Here is a 27,312-nt window from a genome sequence, read left to right on the forward strand (position 1 = left end):
GTGTGTGTGTGTGTGTGTGTGTGTGCGTGACAGAGCAGAGGGTGCTGGCAGAGGTGACAGAAGAGAGAGCGAAGGTCGAGAGACAAATTGTAGGAGTGAAATGTGATTCATTATATTTTAATCTTCTTGAAATGAATCTTTAAAACTGTGAATATATACTCAGGAGTAGATGCTCCATGCTGCGATTTTCAAGCTGGCCAATAATAAATGTCACAGTTTGGATATGAACACAAACTGCTTGTTTATATATTTTCATAATGTCCATAGATAAGTTGTCAGAAATTTGCAGAAGACAGGAATGCCAAACAGGAGGTATTAGGAAGGTACATTAGCTGATGCTCTGTTTCTGAAGATATTAGCACATTCAGAGGAAACCCTGCGTTTTTTGAGTTAAAATGTTACAAAATACTGTATAAACATAGTTTATCCCATTTCTGGCTTTAATTTAAGTCCACTTACACGCTCACAGATTTAAAACCCTGCAATATGTCAAACACTTCCACTGGTTTCATGAAGATAAATAATAAATCCTTATAAGCAAAGACATTAAGCGGGATATATTTGAGTCACAAACACTTGAAGGAAATGGATTAGACTGTTCAGCACCAGGATGGTATTTAAAGCAATTTGATGACTCTCCACAACTGAAGTGTCAAGATGTGTCCTGCCGTTTAATGTATCTGCTCCGATTTTTATGGGACCGCCAAGGTGACAACGCTATGCAGCTGAGTGGAATATGCTGAGAAATCGTTCACATTTCCACACTGATGTGACCTAAATCACTCAGCTGAAGCGTTCATCTTTTCAGCGGTGATTTGCAGCACTGACGGCCCTCCTATGTTTTTCGGGGTAACATGCTCCCCTTCTGTCCTAGCGACAGCTGTTACAACAGCTGGAGAGGACATGCAGGGATGTATGAGACTAACTCATGCTGTGTTTACATAGAAGTTGAGAAAAAAGTTACTCCAATCAAAACAACCTTGTGTCTGTTGCTATAACGGCAAAGTCCTACGAATAAAATGTCAATTATATGAAAACATTTATTTTTTTTATACCACTGCATGCATGAAAATAACAGTGTCTATTTGGTCCCGTGTGAGAATAGTCACACTGCAGCAATTGGGCTATGAACATCCATCACTATGACGCGTTATTATGGATCCTACGGCTTGCTGTGATTGCCTAGCACTCGTTATGTTGACACATCGAGGTCGGCAAAGAGGTCATGGTTAGAGCAAGCACTAGCCAATCTTGGATCTTCCCACAAATGTACTTCCAGAAAATCAGGTTATGTAGTAGCTATAAAGAATGCCACAGTACAGTGAGGGAGTTTAGGTGTTGTAGTTGAATGGTTTAGCGCAGGACTTTAACACAAGAGACTGGCAATGGAGTCCAGCATGAGTCAATGGTAGTTAATTGTTTTTGGACTTGTTGACTTATTATTTTCAGTTTTTTAGGATGTATAAAGCCACTGAATGAACAATGTGTACATGAACTTTAGCAGAATAGCTGAATATACCTCTTCTTGGTGGCGTCCTCTTTCTACGTTGCTGGGACACTTACTTATATTTGCATTATGTGCAAAGCCTCTGCCTTATAATAATCTTCTGACTGGAACAGTATGACTTGCCATTTTTAACGTTTTATTTTCAGTTTAAAATAAATGAATTTCATTGATATAAATCAATGATGATCATGATTGTATACTAACAGGATGCAATACAGATAACGGGACAGTATACATTATGCCACAACATCAATACTCTGGTATATATAACACCTTTTTAGTCATCTTGTGAATAAAAAAAGGCAAATGTCTACATCAGCGAACAAAAAGATCTCTATATCAAACTAATGTCTAGAAAAATTAATTAAAAATACAGTATACAGTTAGCATTTTAACTTTTTTTTAGTTTTTTTTATAGGAGCAGATTTGTTAAACTGATTTCACTGCAATATTAGGTTCCTTAGCATATAAAAAAATGTGGAAAAAAATTCCTGCTTAAGATGATGCTGTCCACCAAGCAATGAAAAGATGCGAGTTTATATTTCTGGTAAAAGAAAGAAAGTAAGGAAAATTCTGGAGAAAGAACAAATGCTGCTGATTATACACCATCATTCAAGTAAAGATCTGCAAGTAAAGAGGGAGTACTGAAAAGTTAATATCATAAAAGAGGAGGATGGGGGGGTTTACAGTATGTATGTTTATTCTGCAAAAAGTATATTAAAATCTGAATTTCACACTGATTCTTTTTCTTTTTACTCAACTTTATACACTCAAAGTAAACACTGACTTACTCCTGGTTTTTTATCATAATGATATATCTTGATTGTGTCCAGTTAAGCTCAGACTTTTAACCTTCTGGTACAATCTTTTACAATCTTTTGAGGAATGAAACAAATGTGTGTGGTGTTTAAAAGTGATGGCTAGGCAACAAAACATGCAAGTAACAAAATTTTTAGATTTGAAAAATGAAAGGTCTCAGCTCAGAATTAACCTCACTTATGTCCAGTTCTAAATTGCAAATGGACAAAGGAACTATCACATCTTTATACAGTCTAAACTTATCAGACCACTTGTATTTGTAACATGTTTTTATTCAGACATGTTGAACCTGTTGCAATAAGTGAGCGAGGCACAAGAAAAGACAGCTGTGGTTTGTGTCATTTCAAGAGAAATTGAGACAGCAGTGGAAGAGAGACACAAGGAGTGAGAGCTGTATCTAACCTTTGCAGAGACATTGCCAAAACTCATCCAGCTGCAATTTCATTTCTAATTTGGATGCTGCTGGAGTGTGTGTGCGTGAGTGCACCCGTGCGTGTGAGGCTGTATGTGTGAGGGAGAAAGAGAGAGAGAGAGAGAGAGAGAGAGAGAGAGAGAGAGAGAGAAGTGAAAGAACCTGATTATGAAGAAACATTGGAGGTGATGGAAAAGGCCGCTACAAGATAACGACACTTTGAATACTGAGAAGGCTGTGTGTGCGTGTGTGTGTGTGTGTGTGTGCGCGCGCGCGCACGCGTGCGTGCGTGCATGTGTGTGTGTGTGTGTGTTTAAGAAGAGAAAGTGCTGAGTCAGGGCAAAGCAAATCCATAGCGCCTGAACAGCAGATGGAGGGATTTCTCCCCTGCAGAGCACACACACACATGCAAACACACGCTCACACATGATAAAACAGCCAGCCTAAAGAGCGCTTGAGATTGCTTTGCCAAGATGATGTCATGCTGATACGGCGCCAACACAAATCAATAACATAAACAACAGTTCAGACACAAAGCCTGAAGTGGACAGGTTCCCTCATCTCATCACATCTATTATGAAGCTACTTTATTCTGAAAGAGAAAATAATCAGAACACAAGAAACCATGAACCCCATTGGGATTGTTACACATAATGTGCTATGGAAGCGGTGTAGGACGACAGTTGGCAAAGTGTCAGTCAGCTTGAAAAAGAATGAAATATCTCAACAAGCACAGGCTGTTTTCATGGCAGAAATACTTGTAGCTTGTCACTTCAACAATAGCTCAGTCCTGTTTTCTGTCCCTGTAAAAATATTCCAATGTAAGTGTCCATAATACTAACACAGTGAAGCTTTCGCCTCTAGACAGGATGTAAAGTTGCAGAAATAGCTTGTTTGCAATCACCTCACTTTTTTGACGAAAAGTGTTTTTTCGCCACAACTTGACCAATTATTGAGGACACGATCGTCCTTACAACCTTACTACCTTGTCCTCAAGACCTCCCACCATTACACGAATGAATGAAAGCAAGAGTGTCCTTGACGATTACTATTTTGTGTGCAGTTGAAATGACTGCCATCTTGTTTTTGGCTGCAGCGCAAATGTTTATACCTGTCTTTTATATTTCAACAGCTGTACTTAGTGCAAATCATAGGCATTTAGGCAGTGTTCCATCTGGAGAGTGCACCAATGTATATTTTCATGAAAAAAGAAGCAATTAATCAATTAATCAATCGTTCGAACATTAATGGCAATGTCATATCCATTCCCACAAAACTCCTGGTATGTAATGAGCATTACAGTTTCGAAGTACATGTCTTTGGAGTTTTAGACTAGTCAGGCCAAAATATCTATATTGTACTTCAGTGTGTGCATTTAGGTCCTAAACCACTTGGAAATTTACAAAGTTTTACATTTTAAAATTTCAGGGGAGAGGGATTTTTGAGTAAAATATAATTTATGGAATCAGTGTTAAAAATGAGGTTTAATAAATGTAAGAATGATCTTGATTATAATGTACTCACAAAGAAGAGTTTGTGGAACTTTACTCACTTGTTTTTGGAAAAGGAAACAATTTCACAAACTGCTCATGCTGTTATCTTGTCACTTTCAAAGTTGTGAAGTCCTTTTTCATGTCATTGTGACCTTTTTACTGACATGCTGTCTTTGAGTTTTTAACAGCAAAAGCACTGTTGTCTACCTAAAAACTTGGTGTCAACAAAAGTTACACTGTATTGTAACCCAGACCCATAAACATTCCTAATTCAACATGATTTGAAATGTAGTTTCTACACATTAACATCAGATTTATGGATAGCAAATAGGTGGGGGTTGAATTAGCTGTGTCTCAGGTCATCTTCTTTCCTCTTACTTCTCCGCCAGCTGTTTTGGTGCTGTGCTTCCTGCTCGTTAGGGCAGCAGCTAAAGGCCAGCGCTAATAAGTACCGCAGTAACAGACATGAACACTGACAGCACAACAGGAGAGAGCAGACATACTGACCTTTACTCATTACTGTTGGATTGGAGAGGAAAGAAGTGAAGACCACGGACGAGAGAAAGAGTGATGGTGAGAGAGGCTGACAAACTGACATCTACTGGCTTGGAGAGGAGGAAATAGGAAGAGAAAGAAAGAGTGAGGTAGATACCTCATCAGGAACTGGAGAAGAAAGTAGAAAGAGCCCAAAATAAGGGAGAGCACAGTGTACACAAGAAATCCTGTGTGGAAAAAATGATTCACTAAATCCGTCATGTTTGTCACGCAGCATTTGTTTGATCACCAAAACAATAGTGCCTGTCATGCATGCCTGTCACTTCAGATCCAGTAAATTTCCTTGTTTTCTCTACCCAACTGTCTGTAATGACACCAAAGCTTTTCTCTCCATTCAGGAAGCTAATTGAGGTTAAAAACAGGTCAGGAACAATGCATCGCCGCTCAGCTGGACAGTCAAATTAGCACATTATCACAATGAATCAAACAGTCAGGAGATCAAGACTTTTGGGGTCAACCACATCAGAAGACCAACCGACCCAAGAGCAGTCAGGGTCAGAGGTTGGAGTAGTGGGCTGAAAGGTCATTAATCCAGAGGAAAAGTGTGTGAATAATGCACCTTCAGACATTCAGAATAAACCATTTAAGTGTCCTTAAACAAGAAAGTTAAGATACTCTGTTCACTGTCTATTCACTGCATGCAAACCCTTCAATATGTCCACTACAACCTATTTTCATGTCTCTTTGGTATGCTTTCCAAAACAAAAATAATGCATCAGATTTTGTACATATTCCACATAATCATGAGCCAGTCATTCGTGTATAACCCAAGTATTTTGGAAGGTTGCAATCAAGTTACCAACGCACTGACAGGAGTAAAGAAGGGAGCAATCCCGAGTTTTCCAGCAGAAAGAAGGCGTGGTGGTGAATGGATCAGAAAACACAGGCCTGACAGCACCTGGCACGTCCATATGATATGCAGACGGGCAGTGTCAGTTGATAACGCAGCTGGACGGATCCTGTGGTGGCCGTATGTTATCAGGTTGAAATGCTACCAATAACAACGTGATATAAGGAGTGTGAGGGTCCCTAAAGGAAAATGGATGGTTCCAGCAAACCCCAGACTTTCACTCGTACTTTTGTTGCCTATTCCTAACCATGTGCTTTTGTTCACAATGTGTTGGCTGACATTGGTTAAAGCACCCTGGAACGTCAACAGCAGATGTAGGAGGATACCCAGAGTGTAATATATAGAAAGTCCACTGAAAAAGCAGCGTTATGTGACAACTTGGGATGAGAACGTGTTGCGATATTATATGACATATTGTATGAGGATAACTGAAACATTAATGTAAAACTAGATTGCTTTGCAAAATACATTTTTCAAGAAACGTAAAGCTGCCTCGATTATTTTCACTGAAAGACAATTCCAGAGCCAGGGGAAACGTCTTGAACAGGCAATTAATTTTAACAAGCACGTCTCTTTATTTTTTAAGTAATTCTGCAATGCTTTTGTAATGTAGTCAATAAAAGCATCATAAAAAACATTTTTGACTTTCATGATGCCCTTGAAACACCAGGTAGATGTTTTACTACAAACCCCTTGTCTCGTATAAAATAAGGGAGAAAACAAAAGATCTCAATTATTTTGTCAGGACATATACATTATCATTTCATTTTACTAAATAAGCTTAATTTGGCAAATAAATAAATATAAATGAAACAGGAGCTGCCTGATCAAAGAATAAGTGAAAAGCTTTTTGATACTCTGCTACAGAAATGTTTCAATCCACTCCAAAAAAAAAGTATTGAGGTTTGACACTAAGCCATACAAATAACAAAGATAAAGCATTTCCTGTATTGAATTATTGGCCTAATTTCATCGTCTCTCCAACCACAAACTTTGAAGTGTGACCTTCTTGTTTACCGAGGATGTGTATGTGCTGGTCGATGGGAGACTGGGAAGCTAAAATCAATATGGGTTTGATTAGTACATAGTTGCTCAACAGAAACAGATTTTAAAATAAGCCAAGCTAAATTGCTGTACTGAGTGCAGAATGTGTCACTATTAAAATTTATTCATTCAAAGGCCAATGGAAACAAACAGTTTGTCTATTAAAAAGGTCAAGCTGGTGCTAATTTACTCAGGGTACATGAGGATGTCCATGTTCTCATTTTAGTTTTCCAACAACTCCAAAACAAGTCCCCCAAAAATGAGTGCATCCCTCCTATTAAGTAAATATGTGTCATTGCTGCAAATCATACATGGATTTATTTGGGCTAGCATGAAAGCATCAAAGGGAATGTTATTTTGGATGCTTCCTCCTGGCACAGTGTTAGGATACAGGCCAAGGACGTGTGGTGTCAGGGATGGATTATGACTTTATTATGGCATCAGGGGTGGTGAGATGGATCAGAAACTCAGAGATAACAAGTTCAGATCCCACAGCAGAGTGTTTGCGCCCATCGGAGACTGGAAGTGTTTTACAAGTGTCCTTGATTTACTCTAGATGAGAGCATCATCTCAGCGCCCAACATCTTTTTAAAACAAAATAAGAATCTGCACTTGTGGGTCCATCCAAGAAGCCTCCATATGCCTGGAGGTTTATCTTTGATATGAGACAGATCTTAGTCAAGAACATGATATGACTCAACATTTAACTCTATAATCTAAGGCCACGTTAAGATGAGAACTGCCCTACAAAAAACTAAAAAGTCTTTTCTTTGCGTTTTTAAAGAAAATCTGCATCCATATGATAACATTTTGAGAACGATACTTGTGAACACGGATCCGCAAAAATAACCAAAAACGCAGCAGTATCCATGCCAGGCCAGTAGTTAGCAGTGTAACTTTGTATTGGCACACCATAGAAGAACACAATGTGCATGCACTAAGTGCAGCCGTGACTTCACTGTTCTTACAGGATCAGCACATTGCCAGTTTACATGGCGACAGATGGGGTTGCATTTTGGAAAGATTACACTTTGGAATCCTGTTTCAAAAGTTTGTGTTTTCAGGCCCCAAAAACACTGTTCTCTTGTGAACAAAAGGCCAAACCAAAACAAAAATTTAGCATTTCATGCAAGAACTGTTGCTGTGTTAATGGCCCCTAAGTGAAGGACAAGAACAAAATCTGACACATGGATGGAGCTTGTGGAACTAGAAACCCTCTACCGTAATCTCTTTCAACATCAAGTTTCACATGTATAAGCATAAGTGTCAGATAACAGCATGTCTGAGTGACTGAACCTGCTCTGAAGTGGTATATCTGATTGAGACATGCATCTGCATGTAATCATGCTAGAAAACAAAATTTAAAGGAAGAGCAAAAACAGCGTCAGGTTTAACCTATTAACCCATCTGCAGACTTTTGTATGCTACAAACGGAAACATTCAAGAAATCCCAGACAGCATCAGCTTTCATAGTTCGCTCTTCAAAGGGGGTTAAATTTCTTCAATTTCTCAGCTGAATGGGCTCAAGTACTTCTGCAACACTGTGAAGCTGTGAAAGCCTCTATTTTCGACAAAATGCTGTTCAGTCAAAGAGCCTTAACCAGACCAAGAGCTCACTAAGTGTTAGCTCATTGCATTATCTCTTCAAAGGGCATAATTTGGTCTAGTTACCCAACAGAGTTGGCTAGGTTAGCGTAGTCAGATAATTCACAGCTCATTCTTTACATCAAGAATAATACTAACTGAAGCATATTTCTCTATGAATGCATATGTACATAAAAATTGAGTAATATCTAGATTTATGAAGGAATGGCTATTAAGTTTAATCTGTCAAAGTTTAATCACTAATCTGTCTGTAAACTTTTATTTTTGGCAGTTGTGTTACAGTTTGTGATCCTTGTGATTGCTTTTGAATATACAACATCACAACCAATCAACAAAATTACATTTTACTTTAGACATTCTTAAGTTTCAATCGTGCAACCTAAAATAATTAATTAGTTAGTTTCAACTTGCAGGTACTAAAAACTTAAAGCTTAAATCTGAAATAGACAAGTGTGTCTTTCCCTTAACTTATGATTTTGATTATGATTATGCAATTTTGTCTGCCACTGGGTTCAATCTCCCTGGAAAATGAAGACTCATTTACTGCATAAGTGACCATTGCACAACCAGAACAGGAAGAGAGTAGCACTTATATTTCTCAAGTAGCTTTCAGTAGCTATCCTTAGTTACCAAAGACAATTGTAAGCTATTTTGTTTCGCTGCCTCTTAGCGAGATACTCTCTGTGAATTTAAGTTCCCTCTGGTAAGTGGTGATGCAGTGTATACGTCAAGGGTTCAGGGAAGCAATAAAGTGTTTGAGATTGTGTCATCTTGGTTTAGACTACAGAGCCTCTGTGTTATCATTTTACTACCTTAACAAATATAGGCCAGACTGTCTAACTGCAGCATATAAAAGTATCATCGCTGATTGGCACTGCTTCCACATCATCTGGCACGTGGACTTTCCACCAACTGGCTACTTCCAATTCAGTAATCTGCTAACTTGAATGAATAAAATGATTTAATCACGTGGCTCCTCTGGACTTTATTAATGTTACTGTACCAAACATATGAGATTCTGATAGTGAAATGGGTCATTTTGGAAGCAAAAAAAAAAAAAGTATCTGGAGGTCTCTTTTACAATGTAAGTCTATGGGAAAAAGGGTTTTTTTGGGCCCAATGGCACCACATGATGGACTCAGCAGTTGTCACACCACTGTTTAGTCAGTAAGCAAATTGACTTAAAGCCTGGCGCACTTCCTGGGAGTCTGGTGATACTACAGTGACTTCCTGTTTTATATACCTAATTGCTTTTAATTGGATGCCAGTTCAAATTTCCCAGCATATTTACATATAACTATGAAGTCTTGACCTGCTAAGACATTTTTTTGTGTTTAAAGGTCCAGTGTGTATGATCAAGTGGCGTCTAACTGTGAGGTTGCAGATTGCAACCAAATGCCACTTCTACCATGTGCCAACCATGTAGGAGAACTACAGTGGCTGATGTAAAAATGCGTAAATGGGAAAATGTCAAAGTCCCTTTCCAGAGCTAGTGTTTGGTTACCCTTGTGGGCTATTGTTGAACATCATGGTAGACTCGCTGGAAAAGATTCTTAGTGTCAACTGATTATACACTAAAGAAAACACTGATATGAAATAAGATTCCACTTTTGCCAATAAATGTCACTAAATCCTACACACTGGACCTTTAATGATGCCACCCTTTTTAGTTTAAACTAGCTAATAGTAACTTAGAAATTAGGCAGGATTTTACATGCCACCTAAGTGATGGATTCATGAATAGCTAGAGTAATCCAATCCTATCCTGTATAACCGCAGTCTTCTCAGTAAGTAATGGAGGCTGGACCACAGAGAGACCTGTAAAGCTATCAGCCAGCCTCTGTAACACCATACCCACAGCTCGACAAGTACCTCCTGGTGGAAGACAGAGCCATCTCCACAAGGAGAATTAACTTCAGCCCTCGTCTCTTTTAATAAGACAGTAAAAGAACACAACACCCGGCACATTATTTCTATCCCTTCTGTTCTAATTGCAATCTTCATCGCGTTAGTGTCAACTGGGAAATAGAGGCTGACACAACGCTTGTCAGGGCAATGGCTTCACTAGAAGGAGCGGATGTGTGCGCCAAATAAAAGTAATGTTTGGTTAGCACTGATGTACTGTTGTTCCAACCTGTAATGGGTGAAGGTAAGGTGAAAAACTAAGGGGGACAGGGAGACAAATACAGGAAAGATGAGGAAAAAAGGATTACAGGAAGAAAAAAAATCACCCAAAGTAAGTGAGTTTCAAAGAGAGGCCGTAAGACATATACAGCCAAGCAGGGAGACAGTATTAGCAGGTCAAGATTTTTAAATGCGTCTGTGTGGACTTGGGGGAATCTGAGAAGGTTTTAAGCTGATTTGAGTTGGAGAGTCATAAAGTTGTAGAGGATTTAAGGTGGAGCTTAATGTGTTTTTCTGACAACCTGGGAGATAATATGCAGCTATTTATATATTTAAAAAAAAATGACTCAGCAGCATAGCAAACAAACCATATTAGAATTCTCAGAGATGAGAGGCAACAAACAAAAACAGGAAAACAGATTGGAACATACTTAGCAGACCACTGGAACATGCATGTGAGGTAATGTCCATTGTAAAAGACCTTGAAAACAGGTGCAGCAGTGAAACCAGTTTTAGGGGTCTTGCAGCAGAGTAAAATAAGGACCTGGCCCTGGAGATGCTGGCTTTGGGGAATTTGGACAAAATGTGGTAGGCAGGTGGAAAATGAAGTAACAGAATAGCTAAGTAATGGGCTAACAGGGAGTTTATAAAGGGAAACAAATCAATGAAGTTTGCAGGTTGTGAAACATCAAGAGTGTTTCTCCATTACAAGTTTAGAAAGCTGATGTCAGTGTCATACAAATGCAACACATCGTAACAGCTTAACAACAACACTGAAAGACTGTGTGTTGTTGTTGTGTACTTATGTCTTACAAAAGAGCTGCATGAACTTTCTTAAGGAATGATTCATGTTCACTCAGAAAACAGTGTAAAAATGTAAAGCCAAAGTAAGCACGCTGCTTTATTACATCTGCTTCTCTGACAGTGAAACTTATTGATCTGGAAAACAGAAGAAAATGCCTCTTACAGTATGGATAACTGGCTCAAAGACTCTGGGTAAAATGAGTGAGGGATATAGAAGAAGCAATTTAAAAAATGCTAAGGTGAACAAGAGGCTTTTAGTTGTGTTTTGTCAAGGAATCAGGCAATATTTACCCTTCTAATTAGATTTATGGAGAGAGTGACTACCTCAGATTAAGAGGATTTGAGCGGAGGAGCTTGTGGTATTTAACCAGATGAGGTGTTTAAGAGCAGCATTAAATGGGTACCTGGAGAGGCAGAGGTGGCGCATAAACATCACAAAGATCAATACCTCATTCTATGATTTCCTCTGCATATTTAATTCCAAACTACAGCCCCCTGCTAATGTCTAAATCTCTTTTTCAAATCTAAATTAGCACTTCCAGAAAATGATTACTGGGGGATTGATGAAGTGTTCCAAGCCTATTTCAGCGTAATTACAGTGGTTCTAATGTGCAATTATCAGTATGGCCCACTGAAAAACCGAGACCGTTTAGATGTTAAATACTGCCATTAACATTTGCCTATAAATGTTAAATGCTGTCATTAACATTTGGCTATAAGACGGAATGAAGTTATCTCAATGTTTTTGTGGCAGCCCACATGGGGCTGAGGTAAAATTACAATTACAGCAGACCATAATCTACAAGGATTAACACCAGAGAGTGGCAGGGCAGGATGTGGCAAAGAAGGGTCGGAAATAGATCATGAAAAGAAAATGTAAAGGTGATAGTGGGAGGATGTGGAAGGATGAAAAATATAAAAGTAAAAGGTTTTGGAGAGATGGAAACACTTCAGCAGCAAAACTAGGGAGAGTCAAACATCCAAAAACGTGTGCCTTTCAAAAGAGGCATTCACATCCAATTATTGGCTTTTAAGGACCCCACTTGATGTCAGACTCATTGCAGAGTTTGGCTACTCATCTCTGCATGCTAAAATTTGTAGATAAGCAGGCAGCCAATTAGGATTTGGAATGCCCCTCAACACTTCTTTTTTCAGCTCCATAACAGCAACAACACAGTCAATTATGAGATTGTTGACTGACTCAGTTGCATTATTGATCATCAGAGGACTGATACTTGAAGTGTCTTGGCACAGAGGAAGCTGAAACTGGGATGCGTGACAAGTCAAAGTGTGAGGATAGGCAACTTTGTAAAAACTGCAGCACTATGAATATGTCCAGTGCTACACACATTTGGAAATTAATTTTGCTTATTTATACAATGTCATTACAGGCCCATCTCAGACCCACCACTGCTGCTCAGAGAAAACAGATCCACTTGCATATATAGCACTTGTTGCCAATTTGTTAACCTTTTGTGTGTTCAAATCAGGTTGCCACTGTGAAGGACATTTTTAGCATTACTGGCCTCATTATTCTGTATTATAAGGAATGGCACAGTTAAGGCCCAAGAATAGAGGCGCTGGCTGTTCCAATCTCAGGACCAATCAGCAAACAGTCTGATGACGGTAAAGCTCTGAGGGCAGCAGCCAATATTTCAGCAGATCCAGTGCAGAAAATGGATATCTGGGCAAAGACTTCCACTCACACATGCATTGGTCAATTAAGCTAATCTCTATAAACAAATATTTGAAAATTTACGAAGACAGAGAAAAAAGTTTGAAGACTTCATTCTGCAGCTCAAACATGTTTGGTCAATACTACTTGGACTACAAACATAGAACAAATGGAACCAGAACACTACTGCTACCACATTCTTGTATCACTGCTCACAGATACATATACAGTACATATGCAGATATCTGATATAAAGATTATCAACAAGTGCACAGGACCACGTCCTAAAATGTTGATGCTTTTTTTACGCCTCTGCATCGGCAAAAGCCATGGCCAAAAGCACTATACTTTCAGGCTGTCAATCCTTCCTGTTTTCATGAAGATACATTAAGAATGCCATGACTTGACTTAAGAATGAACTTATTTGATTTTAGTGCCCAAAGGTCACTGTGATCTCAAATTTGGCACAAACATCCACTTGGACTCAAGAATAAACTGATCAATTTTGAGGTCAAAGGTCAAGGTTACTATGTCCTCACAAAAATGTTTGTGGCCATAACAGAATTTGTAAGCTAATTATGACAAAGTTTTACACAAAAAGAGATAAAATGATGAAGTCATGACATTTTATATCTAAAACGTCAACGATCAACCTCAGTTTGACATCATAACGCCCTGCCAAAACACTTGGCCATTTAATGCAATAACTCAAGTGTTGTCAGGTTTCGAATTGGTGACACAAATTTGGGTGCCTTGTTTGAAACTGTGCTGATTGTACAGATATCATGTACTTTTTTTGCAGCAACATCCGTATTTGAAGAATTGTCTATTGTAATGGCTACATATGAGTCTGGACAGACATGGATGTAAACCGTAACTGCAACTTGACTAGTTTGCAGAGGCATACAACCACAAGGCAGTAATTTTAATAATAATAATAATAATAATAATAATAAACTTTATTACAGACTCAATGGTCCAGATAAGAGCAAGACAATACATACAAAAGCTACAAAAGACACATAGAAGTACCATACACAACAAATTCACAATGCAATAAGATCACTTAAAAAAAAAGAAAAAAAAACAAGTAAAGAAGTCAATGACCTCAGAAGAGACTACTATACCAAAACAACATATCCCCAATACAATATGTACAGATCACTTAAAAACAATTAAAAAAGTCACTGACCACAGAGGAGACGACTATACCAATGCTTCCATATCCTGGACATATAGCGTGTAGTGCTCAATTTGATGCATGTCAATACCACGATTACACAATTCTCTGAGATGTTCAGCCGACCTATAAATTTATACATCAAATTTCTCAACGAGGCTTGCAGTGTATTAAGACCTGCAGACACGAACATCTCGCTGGTGCTACACCAACGTGGTCTCCTCAACAGAATTCTCAAAGCATCATTGTAAGCTACCTGAATTTTACACAGGCTTGCTTTGCTGTAATTAGACCACAAGTGGGCAGCATAGAGAGGAGTGCAGTGTGCTCTGAACAAAGCCACCTTCACTCTATCTGTACATGCACCAAACTTGCGAAGCAAACTGTTTGCTTGAGCATATAGAGAACAGCACTGCCTGTAAATGTCTTGGTCATCCTTCAACTGATCTGTAATGAGATGCCCAAGATACTCAACTTGGCTCACACATCTCAAGTTATTACCTGCCAATTTGAAAGTAGGAAACATTAGACATTTGTCCTCCTTTGTTCTGCAGATCATGACCACACTCTTATCTGTATTGAATTTCATGTCATGGACAATACCATAATCAGAGCAGACATTAAGAAGCTGCTGGAGACCAGCACTGCAGGGACTGAAGACCACGAGGTCATCCGCATACATAATATGATTGACTAAAGTATTGCCTATCATACACCCAGTGTTACAGGTGTTTAGGCCGATAGAAAGGTCATCAACACACAGATTAAAGAGAATTGGAGAGAGAATTCCCCCTTGTCTGACCCCATTCCTGACCCCAAAAGGGGCAGAGACACAGTGACCCCATTTTACACGCATCGACTGGTTGGCATACCAGTAGGACAGAATTCTCACAATACATTTAGGTACAACTCTGCTAGTCATTTTGTTGAATAACTTAAAATGATTAACCCGGTCGAAAGCTTTTGAGGCATCAATAAAACTCATTAAAACTGAGGAATTCTTATCTCTATACGTATTGACAATTTCCTTTAAGGAATATATGGCCAAGTCTGTGCCATGCTTAGCTTTGAAGCCAAATTGGCTATCAGTAGAAGAAATAATCTCCACAATTCTGTCCAACAGGATGCTTTCAAAAACTTTAGACAAAACACTGGCAAGGGCTATTGGTCTGTAGTTATCAGAGCAGCCAACTTTACCTGATTTATCCTTGATCACCGGAACTAACAAGACAGATATCATTGTATCCGGCAAGAAACCATGAATTAAAAAAGCATTGAAGCAGATGGCAAGAAGATTAGATTGTTGATTTAGATTGTTTTAGATTGTGATCTAGAAGCAACATCAGTTAATGTAATTTTGCTATTTCTTGATTAACTCATTGAGCCAGCCCTATTATATAATGGAAAGTGGCTTGTGCCAGCTTTTCTGGCCATTTTGAATCATCTTTCAAGACCCACAGAATATTTTGTACAAAGACTCTGAAAACATCGAAAAGCTCAAATGAAAGAAGAAACTCTCTTTTTCATCATGGAAAAAAAACATTAGTTTGCACCTTGTTCCATTCTTGACTTATCTGAAGTTGAATAGAGGCTGGTTTCATCAAAAAGACCACTTTTTTTCTAGAAAGCTGAGAAAAATGCATTTTTGTGAAAGGTAGTCTGACAAGCAAAACAGTGATTTGAATGTTATAATTTTGCCTTCAATGTCATAAAAGACATCTGAAAAGTGTATCACAAATGTGTGTAAATGTGTAAACATGCAAAGTACAGCACAATGCAACAAATCATGGCCCCAGTTCAGAGAGAGAAAACCCACAAAATAGAACCGGAGTCCTATTCCATTATTCCTACCTGCAGTATTCAGGCAACGGGGCTTCTTTAAACACTCTGATTTTTCAAAGTAAAAGCTTCGGACCCCGCGGGACACTCAGTCAAGAGCATGGGGGGTGAGGGGGGGGGGGGGGGGGGGGGGGGCGAGATCCATGAGAGTTTCTTCCAGCGTCTGCTGGCGAAACCTGGCCACTTGACCCTCTCCGTTTTTTGGGGGGCATTTTATGCCGATATTGAATTGATGTAGCTTCGTTGCTGTTGTTTCGAATCACCTCCATCAAAATGACTCAGGTCACTCTGAGTCATTTTTTTAAACAAAGTTTAATAAATCAAAATAATCCATAAACTGGTGAAGTTTCAGTGATCATTTGACCGCTTATATTAGCTCGGTGGCTCAGACTGGACTCACATAAGTCAACATTGGCAGACTTGTTTTTTTAACTCAGAAGCTGCTGCATGACTAAAAGTCATGTTTAACTGTAGTCTGCTGTTGTTAAAATTAGCCCAGTCTTACTCTGTTCCAGTGGTGTGGTTTGCTTTTCAATATTTTCCCTTGTTGGTCACAAAAAAATATCATGAACACAATGAAGTCTGTTACTGAGGCTGTCAGCTTTGGGCTTATGCCTCCTTGGCCTCCAAACCAGAGCCGTATGGTAGAGCGACTCCTCTGAGCTCCGTGTCAAAGCTCCCATCTTTGGCCTTTCCCCAACTTTATGACATGCTAATTGTCCACTATGCACATTGTTATGCATGTGGGAATAAAGAGATTAAATGCCAGTGCGGGGCCATTGCTTCCTCCTGTTGCTGTTGGCCCCATTTAGTGTCCATAGTAGGGCATAACACTGGAAGTGGAGGCAGCACCGCAATGGGATTAAATGGCCACCATGTGTGAAAAGTCCTGTCAATGCCAGCCCCCACATGGGCTGACCAGCCAAGATGGGACCAACTGGCAGCAGCGAGGGCCAAGGAGGCATGTGGGAGTTTTGTAACCTCTACAAGCTGGCCATTTGGCATCTGATAGAGATTTTTTGAGTCTCTTAAAACTACTTTGTGATGGACGAGAAACTTCAACAGATGCCAGAGAGATAGGGAGTCACTTATGACTTCTCTTACCAGGTGAACAAAAGTCAGTGATGCAGAATCCTGAAACATTAAGAAACTGAGAAAATTGGACACAAAAAAGGATGTTATTTCTGTGGTTTCTCCCAAAAAAAGAGTGTTGCTGGGATTACATTTTTTTGTAGGTCAACTGAAAGTGGTTCCCTCATCAGAAAGCCAATGGCATGTTTCCATTTGACTTGAGGTTGCAGAGAAGAGTTTATGATACTTGCACATTTTGTTTATAAAGATACTCTTCACAAATTAACAGCACTTGTATGATTTTTAAGCGTAAATGTAATCACCAGAAGTAAAGAACTAATGTTAGACTATTAACAAACTATACTACGGTCACATGACTGAACGCTGCCCCCACAACAAGATTTTAAAGCCATGTTCGGTGTGGTAATGTTCTGTAGTCAGCTTTTTTTAAGACAAAATTCACAAAGGGCATCTTTAGTGACCTGTTTTATGTTGTGAAACAAACTGTGAAAGTCTCTAAAGCTAGTGTTAACTACAAACCTTATTTCAGGCATCCAACCAAAAACCCATAAAAAAAACCTCACTAACTTTGAGACGAGGGAACCAGGAGTGCTAAAATGGTAACTAATTTCCAGGTTTAGGTTGTCATTACTGCACCTCTTTTTATATATGTGACACATATTGCAAATATTTTATGGTCCACAAAAGAAAGAAACAAACAAAAAATCATTTGCAATCAGTGTTGAAACTGCCCTGCCCTTTGAATCACACAAAACAAAGGCAAATAGGTGGCCTGCAGATGAGCAGATAAAGATCTAATTTGGAATAAACACTGAATATAATTAAATGTACTTAATGTTACATGTATTTCTTTCACTTGTTTAAAAATAAGATTAGACTATTTTAAGGAAAAAATGTCAAAGGGAATGCGCTAGATATCCATCTTTCACAAAGTTATTAGCATGAATTCTATATTTCTTGCTTTTTTGTTTAAAAAAAACATAATAGAGAGCAAAATTAATGTAAATGTCACCCATTTTTTAACGTGGTTATTGTATATTAAAGATATGCAATAAATAATGATATGATAAATCCTGCGGCACCCTTGGCCCGTCCTTAAGGCATCCCCACTTTGTAAACCACTACTGTAGGCGGCTGGAACGTGTCCAGCTTTGTGATTGGCTTTATATTCCACAGTGCCTACAGACCCAAGAAATGAGCCCAACAATTTCTCTCTTACATCAATTTCCTGCAATGTGTTGGAATGTTTACAGGGAAAAAAGCAGCTCTGGATCCGTCACAATGAAACGTACTCAGAAAAAAATAATAATAAAAAACATTCCGTTTATCTTCAATTTGCCTCTAAGTTGGTCAAATTATTCTTACAGTAAAAGTAATGGAAAAATGAATCCTTGACTCCTGGACGATTCTCTGCTCTGGCAGCACAATCAGCCACTGAGTTCTATAAATGGGAAAATCCGCAAACCATTCCCTCCCAAAAGCTCCAAAACCAGCCATGATAGCCCTTAACAAAGCCCCACATCAGCATCTAGTAAAGCACTCCCTCTTGAATTTTTATTGTGGTGGGTGAATGACAACTCGGATTTATACCCCTATTGAGAGGAGGTGGCCCTGTGGAGAGTTTTTGATGTGCTGGTCTTATATAATTCCAATGCATCTCTTTTTACAATACAGATTTTTGGCAGTAACTGCTGTCCTCTCAAACTGTCTATCCATCTTTGTATTTATCTCTGCCTCCCCCTCTCTGTCCCTTGGCACCACAGAGGTATCTCTCAGACTGTGTGAATCCAGCTGAGGTTTGCCTTTGATGTTCGGTGCTCTGCATCCTGTAGAGAGGCAAAGACTCCCTCCTGTACTGAGGGGAAAAATGCACCACTACAGCCCACAAAACAGAACTGAACACATCTAAGTCGAAAGAGTGAGATTCAGTCCAGGGACTTTGCTTTTTCTCCATCTGTTCCCAACATTTCTCTGGCCCGGAGGCGCTTCTTGACAGTTGATATCAACAACTGACCGAGAGCAGAAAAGTTTAAAGCTGCACAAGGCTAAAGTTTTTATGGATAGCCGGCACCCCAAACCTCTCACTGTTTACACTTTGAAACGCAACTGTGTAAAAAATGGAAAAGGTCAAAGCTGTTACAAAAATGGTAGAGACAACCAAGGAGCTTGAGGAAACAAGAAACTCTTACGTTTAGAGCTTTTCCACCAAATAATTCCAGGAACTGTGGAATCAGAGGAACTAAATTTGTGTTTCCACTGTATTTGATAATGGATTAACCCTTTGAAACCCAAGGCGACATCACTTTTCTTGTGCTGCTTTCAAACACCTTTCACAAGTATTTAAATCTTTGAACCCCAAGCAAATTGTGCAAAATTGTGTGATGTCTTTCAAAATCATTGATAAAAAAAAAGACAATGAGAAACTTTGTGAGAAATTTTACACAAATTGCAACAATTAGTAGATTTAGAAAATTATTTTGAAAAAGCTAGGGGGGAAAATGTCTAGGGGAAAAAAACACTAGGTTAAAAACTATACCTACAATTATCATAGTTAAATACTTTTTGCTTTCATTGTTTAGTTCTTTTAAGTAACTTCCTGAAACAAAGTCCTGCATCAAATAAAGTGTGTACTGTGCCTGGACCAGCTCAGTCATTATTTATGACAATAAATCCATCTCAAAATGTGCTGCCACTGCAGGTGGTAAAATATTTAAGCTGGACAATGGACATAGCAATGGAAGATTCCGTACCTTCTCTCCTGTTGACCTTAGCGAAGACCGGTCCATGGCTGCTGGTTAGCTGGGAGGAGCTTCTGAATGATGATGGCGGTAGATTGGCCACCAGTGGGCTGTCACACACCTCTGTTAACCAATCACAAAGCAGAAAAGACAGTTTAGAATCAGGATCATTCCTCTGAACATATGCACCAGTATGTTACAGTGTCTCTATAATGCTGCTGAAAAGCAAAATGAAGGAAGTGTCCTTCTAATTGAAAGGTTAACCTTGAAGCTCTCTTGAGTATCCATAACATATAATTTTGGGTCGGGGCAGATAACGGGTCACACAGAGCAGAGACATGAATAAGAGAACCTGGTTTCTGAGGGAGAGGAAAGTCAGTGGAGACCTTTTCATGCTTCATACACTTTGATGTTTAGAAATGTCAAGGGTAAGAATTCCAGTCATAAGCTGAGTGCAAATTGACTCTGAACGTGTGACCCATGAACAGTCAGTATCTACAAAAAATGTCATTGTATAAAATTATCTTATTTTGAGGTTACGGATTATTATTGTGGATGTAAACATTATGCTGATGCATCAACAAACAAAGCCATGGCAACAGTGCCTCTACTGGGACCTACAGAAAGAGAAAGGGATGGTAGATTCCAAACCCCGAAGTGTCAAAATAAAAGATACAAGTATGCCAATGTGAAATATTATCAAACAGAACATCTGTTCAGTATTCATCATTCTCCTGTGACAAAGTTATTACAGGAAGTCACTGGAGTTGAATATATCAACAAATTGCTCAATAAGGTATTCAAGGACAAACAAAATAACAATAAATTTATCCCACAAACAAGTATTTTTCTGTGTAGCCACTCTGATACGCATTCCTTCGTTATGATGCACAGGGCCAGAATACAGTGGGCATGGTATAATGTTATAAAGTACATGTAAAATGCATACAAAAACTGCATTGTCTTAAGTTGTTTCTTTGTCTCTTTGAGATTGTTTTCTGTTTTTTTCTTTTGTCTTTTTTTGTCTTAGTGTGTCTTTATGGTTGTTTATGTTTTTGCATCTTGTTATAGATTTGCATCCTTTTACAGAGTTTGCCTCTGTGGTCATTTTAAATCTCTTAGTAGTTGATTTACGTCTCTTTGTGATCATTTTACGTCTCTTAGTGGTTGTTTTTATATGTGTTTCTGGTTATTTTATGTCTCTGTTTTTGTTTTTTATGTGTTTTTGTGGTTATTTTATGTCTCTGTGTGGTTGTTTTTGTGTGTCTCTGTGGTTTTGTGTATCTCTGCAGTTGTTTTCAACTCTTTGTAGTTGTTTCGTAACTCTTTAAAGTTGGCTTGTGTTACTCTGTGGTTTTTTTAAACCCCTTTGTGATTGTTTTATGTTTAGATGGGGTTGTCTTATATCTCTTTATGGTTGTCTTACATCTCTTTATGGTTGATTCACATCTCTTCATGGTTCTTTTACATCTCTTTGTGGGTTGTTTATGACTAAAAATGTTAACACCGAAAACAGAGTCTCTAGTGCATCGACCCCCCAACCCTTTGGGCCCTGGCCTGTGCCCAGTAGGCTCATTCAGTTATCCATCAGCGTTTACTTGTGCTGTTGATTGTGTATATTTGTGGTTACTGTCATTTTGTTATTATTTTCATCATTATTAGATGGTAAATTTGACAATAGCCATTTAAACAGGTAAGTTGATGTGTCCAAAACTTGACTCTGACTTGCATTAATGGACTTTTGTGTCTGTGTTTGATGATACGACACAGCTGAAAATATCGAACAAACACATACAGTAAGCATTAAATCTTTCACCATCTTGTTTTGTTTCTCTCTTTTACTCTAACTTTTAAATGCATTTTCTTCCAAAGAAACACAAAGACAGAAAAGCACCCACATTCTTCTGATTTTCAATTGATATGTAAATGTATAGCAATACTTTATTGCGATAAGGGCGACTTCTCAAAAGTTTACATAGAAAGTGGAAATCTGTGTCAGCAAGTATCCATCCTTTGTCCTTTAGCAATAAACTACTTTTAGAGCTATTGTTCTGCAGCTGACAAAAGCAGCTACAACGGGAGCTGCGGCCTGATTCATCGTGTCTCCATGGGTAAGCAATTTCCCCAGAATACTTGATTATTAACTAATTACCAAGTGTTCAATTGTCTCCACAAGTATTGTGCAAGTGTAATCTAAAATCTGTTTTTTTAATAGATGTTGCTTTCCACCTCTGAGAACAGAGCCAGTTCAAATTATTCATAACCCATTCAGCAGTGCCAGGTCCCGTATCCCTCCTCTGACAACAAGGCTTCAGCTGAGATTACTTTGTCAACATTATTGTACTTCATTTCAAGCACAGAGGGATTTTCATTACCTGAGACTATAAACCACAAACTGTTGACAGTTCTGAATAGCCTGTCATATCCACCTAAGTCTGTAACTCCTCTCGCAGAGGCAGAGCCCCCAATGTGTTATCAAAAGCCCCAAACCCTTTAGGTCTTTAAAATACCTTCAACTTGGAGCTGTTCAGATAGCAATACACGCCCATGTTGTTTATCCTATGCTATTCCTTCGATAAATCGAATATAAATGAGTAAGTGTTCTTCTGTTGACCTAAGATTCAATTCAGAGTATTGAAGACTACATTTTTGACATTGTTGGAGATCCTTAATTTGCAATTAGAGCAACGCAGATTATTATGTCATGGATCTAAACGTAACAGATTTGTTAGCTAAAAATGTATTCTATGAAGTCTGACTGAGCACTGTAAAACAAAATTAGGTTTCAAGATTATTAATGCTGTTTACGCCAATTTGCAACCCTACCTATGTTATGTAGTTTTAAAATAGTAACATAAGACTTTTTTTGCCTCGTTTCAGGTGGCAGGAGTGAAAATTATCCATCTTCATTTGTTGTGTTATGGTTTCAAAATGATGAAGACAGTTGGAGAGCAAGATTTTTTTGGCAACAGTCATGTTTTTCCCTGATGATGCACAGACGTTCAGGCATCTATTTTGTTGTATGACTTTAAAAATAGTGCATACAGCCAATATGTTCTCATCCCAACTCGTCAAATATTGCCGCCTTGTCAATGGACCCACTCGTCTTAATATGACATAGGTAACCTTCTGCATCTGCTTTGAACATACAGTAATGGCGTGTCAATTTAGGCTTGTTACATGCATTGTATCTTTTTAAATTAAACTTATTTTTTCACTGGTATTTTACAGTTTCTGATCACTACATGCATACAGTTTTTTTCTACAAAGTATACTTGCAACATAGGTAAAACAATTAGTTTTTGGGTTCACTTCAGAGTTTGTCTGTGAATTTCCATTGAAGCTCAGGTCAACTGCAGCATCTTTAGTAAGAAAGGAATCAGCAGAAAACTTGTGGCTTTGTGTGGTAGCGCACAATAATATATTGGTAATAGGACTGTCATACGATTGATTTTTTTAATGGTTATTAATTGCTGAATTTCTCGCGATTAATCACATTTTTTAACAGCATGTTTTCAATTCCATTATTTTGCATTACAAAATAATGTTAAAGTCCAAAGTGAGAAGGTGAAGCAATTCTTACTAAATTGTCTTGATAAGGAATCAAAGAAAGGAATGTGGGCCAGCAATTAACATGATTTTAAAAAATATCACATTAATAATTGGACTTAAATCACATTGTAATTAACGCGTTAATGCTGACAGCCCTAATAGGTAAATTAACTTTGACCTATCATTTCTCAATATCACCTCCTCTGCACACCCCTGATGTGCTTGTTAATTGGTGTATTTGTCCAGCACGTGAAACTGAATGTCTTCCCAGTTCTCAGTGTTAAATAAAGGTTCCCTTAAATTAAAAGACTTCCAGGTTAAGTACTGCTCAAAGTGAGAAATTATTATTATTATTATTTTATCATTATATTGACAAAATCCCAGTCAGATCTCTGGTTTGGCAAAAAAGTTTCAAAGAATATTAAAAAAACTGACAACACGCTAACAGATGGCAGAAAGTCCTTCATAACAAACTGATCAAAGGGAGAAAGAGTCTTTGGTGATTTGCTCCTGAGTATAAGTTCTGTTTACTACAGAAGAATACTGATGTCAGTGAGCTGAAAGAATGTCACTGACCATTCACAATTTAGATTTATCAGTCATCACGAAATTCATAAGTCATTTTCTCACTCCGGATTCGGATATCTAATGAAAAAAAACAGCTTGTTTAGATGAAGATGTATCCTAATGTTGCTGTGTCTTCATCTCCATCCAGCCAGGCCTGAAGCTGACAGAGACACAGAACAAGCTGTGGATTATAGTGGAGCACTTACTGCAAAACACAGTAGAATTAGTGTAGAGAGGTGAAATGAGCACTGTAAAACCTCGGTGGGATGTGTCGGGAGAGCACGGCCTTGGCAAGAAAAGCTGGTTAGAAGAAGCAAGGGTGTCTGAGCAGGCGAGGGTGATTTTCCTCGGAGGAGTAGTGACATTTAAAAAGGTGACTGACTGGGAGGAAAAAGTAAAGCACAAAATACAGAAAGCTTAGAGGGAAATGAAGGTAAAAAGGCTGCTGAACTGTCAGCCACTGACCACGGCTTTGTCAGATATGGACACATGGATCTACAACACATTTCTAAAACAGAGCTACAAGGAACACAGTTTTCTTTACAAAGTTATTGACAAAGGGCTGTAGACTTGACAACAAAAGGGGATTCAACTTCTAAACTGACACCTGAAACCTAACTAAAAGTGAAACAGTCTCACACTTTATATCACAGTTTAACCTTTATCGTTGAACAAATATGAAGATTTGCCAGCACATATTTGATGCCATCAGAACTATTATTTATCTTTTCCTTGTCATTCTTATCTCCACTTCTTTCTTTGCTTTTAAGATCTTACAGCTATAAAGGGGCACTATTGCCACACCCTCATATCCCAAATTGTCATATATTGCTGCTTTGCAGTGTACTTCTGCATACTGAGGTTCTCTGATGCCGCCATCGTAATGTCAACTGAAGCACATGGTGGAATGATGCTGCATGCGGTTATGTTTAGGTGACAAAAGCACATGGCAACCAATACCTGGACGTCAACAAACGCACATGCAGGCAAGGATGATTCGGTTTAGGCTAAAGAGGCAAATTGGTAAGGTGTAAAAAAAAAATAAAAATAATCATATTAAGACAGGAAGCGAACACTGGACTCCTACTTCAAAGTCTGTGATTTGTTGTATCCATCCACCGCTTCTCCCGCCTGACCGATAGGGATCTTTGTTCTCCTCATATTGTTACCAGCAGCATTTCAACGTGACGCATCATGCATCATGATATCATGCATGATGACATCATGCAGACACAGGAGTGTTTTTTGGTGTTGGGATCTTGCAATCAGGTACTGCAAAAGCGTCTGTATTTGACGGCTTTTAAAGGAGAATGGGCTGGCTGCTACAGCCACGTCTTGTCCTCAGAGGTCAGTGACTCCAGTTTCATAACGTCTTGCTGGCCGTAAGTTTACTAATGAATCTGTTTTCACCTGGCTTGTTGGAAATGGAGGTAAAGTGTTTGTTGATATAGCAGATAGGGATCTTTCTGTCATCACTGGGCCGCAGGCAATGAATCCCCAGAGTCCTAATTACTGGGCGGCACTGCTGAGCGCTATATCTGGGCAAGTGCCCACTATTTTGATGTGCATTTTTTCACCTGGCTTCTGCGTCAGTGGCGCCGTCCATAGTTTGGTGTGGCTGGCTCTGGCGTCGCATCTGTTCGCCTTTGGGCTCTCAGTGATTGTAGGGCATATGTTCTTTCATGTTTTTCCTGTGCTGCAAGTTTACAGTGTGTGTCATGGCATTATATACTTGCCTCTACTCCTTTGTTTTGCTTCTCTCCAAGCAGCAGATCCGAGGAGATATTGTGAAGGTCTTGCTTAGGACAATGTCTCTTCTGTAGAGGTATGCTGGCTCATGCGCTTCTGTTAACTTCAGGCAGCTTCTGTTTGGCCTCCAGCTAAACACAACTCTTTTCTTTGTCTGTTCTGCTGTTCGAGTCACAGCCTTATTGCTCTCATTCTCCTGCTGTCTGAGAAAACTGCACCTCTGCTCTCTGGTACACACAAGTTTGCATGAGCCTACTTTTAAATCAGCGTAACTTCCAGTTTAAGTTTCAGTGTTTCCTTGTACTTTGTACACACTCACAGTATATGTCAGGCTGTGCATCAGGGCCTGATTCATAGTCCTGGCTTCCATTACCCCTTGCCACTGCTGTTTTTTTCTGTACAAGGTTTTGTCTCTGCATCTGTACTCTCTACACTCTCTTCACATCTCTTTTTCTTTGTTTTCTGGTAGTGTAACTGGTTCAGCTTTGTGGTCCTGTCTGCGCTTCCTTCAGCAAAGAGTGGAGAAGCTGTCTGCTTTGGACACTAGGAATGTTACTGGTTTCTTCTGAAGAATGCGAGCAGTGTGTCTTTTGTTTCTTTTTCTTTTTTTTGTTGGCGTTGGTTTATACAGCGATACTGAGTTGTTGGTTTGTTTATTTGCAAGGTTTCTTTCTTTTTGTGCTCTTTTGTTTCATGTTATTATAAGGGGCTCCTTCAGGGATTTTGGGCCCCGAGAAAACATATCACATTGGGTCCCACCGCCACATGCCACGCAAATCCTGCACAATTACCACACCTATCACACCTCCACAACCCACTCAACCCACTAAAATCTTTCAATAACTTTACCTTCAATATATTTTCGTTTTTACTCTACTACAAGCAAAACCACTGTTTATGTGATATTACGCAATATTATACTACTAATCTGCCCATTAGTATACAGAGTGTCTAAAATTAGCTAAACATTGACAAATTACAACATTACTCTTACATGCAAAGAAAATCATACAATATTCTATGATACCCTGAGGGGCTCATGTAATGATCATAAAAATAATATCTCTATGGGTATGATATTTGATTGGTGCCATTCTGCATAATGGCTACTTTTGCTCTTTAATAGCTTACTGTATATAAGTATATTTTGCTGATAAATCTTCTGAACTCTAAGTACCATTTTGAATCTAGGCCTTTTTCTTGATATGACATTTTTAGACTGCGGTATTTCTACTTTTACCTAAGTAAAAAAAAATCTGAGTACTTCCTCCACCAGTGATATTAATATAACCAAAATTTCAGTGACTAACCGACATGTCATTTGACAGAGTGCTGCTCACCTCCTTCTTTAGTTGGGAGTCGGGCTGAGTCATTGGTAGGGGTTATGGGGAGAGAAGCTGCCTCTATACTTGGTCCTACCAGGCATGGACAGGGACAGCTGATTTTGTATGAATAACTTCATAAAAGTTTGCAAGTATCGGTCACATGACGACTTAAAGCGGAGCAAAATGTAAACACCCTGAATTAAAATATTATCTGTTAGGCCAGCAAATATAATCTACTTCACAAAAAAGGGTTCACATCACAATGCCATTATAATCTTACCACCCACATTCTAACATTAACCATTCAATCTTATAGTGATTAAGTAACAATATGACATTCATTATGATTTTGTATAATGCACCCTGAAAGAAGAGCTATTTT

General features: G+C 38.7%; 1 protein-coding gene across 1 annotated transcript in view; it reads right to left on the reverse strand.

Moving 5' to 3' along the window:
• The window catches only part of LOC121962364 (contactin-associated protein-like 4), a 132,797-nt gene that overhangs the window by 87,243 nt on the left and 18,242 nt on the right, over positions 1–27,312 (reverse strand). Inside the window, exon 2 of the mRNA XM_042512620.1 lies at positions 19,750–19,860. Coding sequence (XP_042368554.1) covers positions 19,750–19,860 — 111 coding nt within the window. The remainder of the gene's footprint in view (positions 1–19,749; positions 19,861–27,312) is intronic.

Source organism: Plectropomus leopardus, chromosome 3 (assembly GCF_008729295.1).
Source record: "Plectropomus leopardus isolate mb chromosome 3, YSFRI_Pleo_2.0, whole genome shotgun sequence".
NCBI lineage: Eukaryota > Metazoa > Chordata > Actinopteri > Perciformes > Serranidae > Plectropomus > Plectropomus leopardus.